Here is a 1,576-nt window from a genome sequence, read left to right as displayed (position 1 = left end):
TATTCAGTTATCTGCGTTTAGTCAGTTGAAACAGACACAATGTCTGAAGAAATTATCTTAACTAAAAACAATGTGTGGGATTATTTGGAACTGATTCCCGAAGAAAGATTTAAAGCGAAGTGCAAGACGTGCAAAACAAATTTAACTTACACCAATCTTAGTAATTTTACAAAACATTTAAGAACGTACCATAAGAATCATTTCGCTTCCAGAGTAGAGGAAAATATAGAAAATTCACCGGATACATATTACAACGAGGAGGGAAAATGTTTAATTTGTGGTGGGACTGTTCAGCAAGAAGATTATTCCCGTCACATGAAGTCACATCCAACACAAGAAGTGGTATATTATGTAACGAACAAGACTAAAGAAGAATACTGCACACAAACTGATGTTTTTGATTTGAAGTGCACACTGAACAATTGCAATAAACGTATAACTTGTTATATTACAGGTAACACAAGTTATCATATATCAAAACATAACAAAGCAAGCGAATTGGAAAAAATTGACACGGGCTTAATCTATGTGCCAAATAAGATCACAGATGTGCAAGATCTATGGAAAAATTACACATGTGATGATAGGAATTTTTTAGTAAAGTGCAAATTTCCTGAATGCCAATTTCAAGGATATTATATCGACATTAATTTGACAAAGTTTTGTAAGCATGTAGAGGACCATCATGGAAAAGTTTTTGCATACGAAAAACAAAACGGAAATCAATTCCCGCGGATGTATTTCAAGTATCGTAACGAAGAATATTCAGAATGTTGTCTGTGTGCAAGTTACACGTCTATAAGCACTGTTACATATGCCTTATATTATCATCTAGAAACTAAACATCCAGGAACACCAAATTTTCACCATACCGTTAGTTGGGGGTGGAAATACTGTAAAAAGAGTAATATTACTCAAGTAGAATGTGATTTTTGTTCCGAATTAATAGACATTGATGTTGACTTAAAGAATTTAAACCATCATACTGAAAACACACATATGAAAGAACCACCAAGCACGGAAAAAGCGCATGAAATAGCTGGACCGTCAAAAAGCCAACAGGAGAAAAAGAGTAAAAAAAAAGGTAAGTGACAGAAAGTTTTATTGAAATTATTGTTAATTCAATTATATACGTGCATATAATTAAATTTCATTTTGTCGAATCGCGTTTATATTTTAGTAGAACAAACGCAAACAATAGCCAGACAACTTGTTTCACAAACGAATATTTATAAATTTTATAGGTATATTCAAAGGTGAATGATGCTAACGGCAATCTTGACAATGTAGCACGACAACCAGGCACCACGACAAAAGGCAATCTTGACTTTGGTAATTGAAACAATTTATAATATGCACAGAAACTAATGTATCTCTGACATGCAATAATTCGTTTTATGTTTATGAAATTATAAATTCGTTTATAAATCTACGTTTTATAAGAAAAACTAAGTTTTATTTTTGGAATTTATAAACTATATTTAATATTTTTAATATATTTGATATATTTTGCTTATATGTAATCCGTCTTAAATTTATAAACTATGCTTATAGTTTCATAAAATAAAACAATTTT

At 30.9% G+C, this 1,576-nt stretch overlaps 1 protein-coding gene across 1 annotated transcript; it reads left to right on the top strand.

Annotated features, from left to right (window-relative positions):
- LOC136998273 (uncharacterized) lies at positions 1-1,316 on the top strand. The gene is made up of 2 exons (XM_067350836.1): positions 1-1,084; positions 1,245-1,316. The coding sequence occupies exons 1-2, from the start codon at positions 40-42 to the stop codon at positions 1,262-1,264; spliced, it is 1,065 nt and encodes a 354-aa protein (XP_067206937.1). The 5' UTR covers positions 1-39; the 3' UTR covers positions 1,265-1,316.
- Positions 1,317-1,576: the final 260 nt, after the last annotated feature.

The sequence above is a fragment of the Linepithema humile genome, chromosome 2 (assembly GCF_040581485.1).
Source record: "Linepithema humile isolate Giens D197 chromosome 2, Lhum_UNIL_v1.0, whole genome shotgun sequence".
Classification (NCBI taxonomy): domain Eukaryota; kingdom Metazoa; phylum Arthropoda; class Insecta; order Hymenoptera; family Formicidae; genus Linepithema; species Linepithema humile.
The sequence above is the reverse complement of the archived record's forward strand: the minus strand, read 5'-3'. Positions and strand labels throughout refer to the sequence as shown.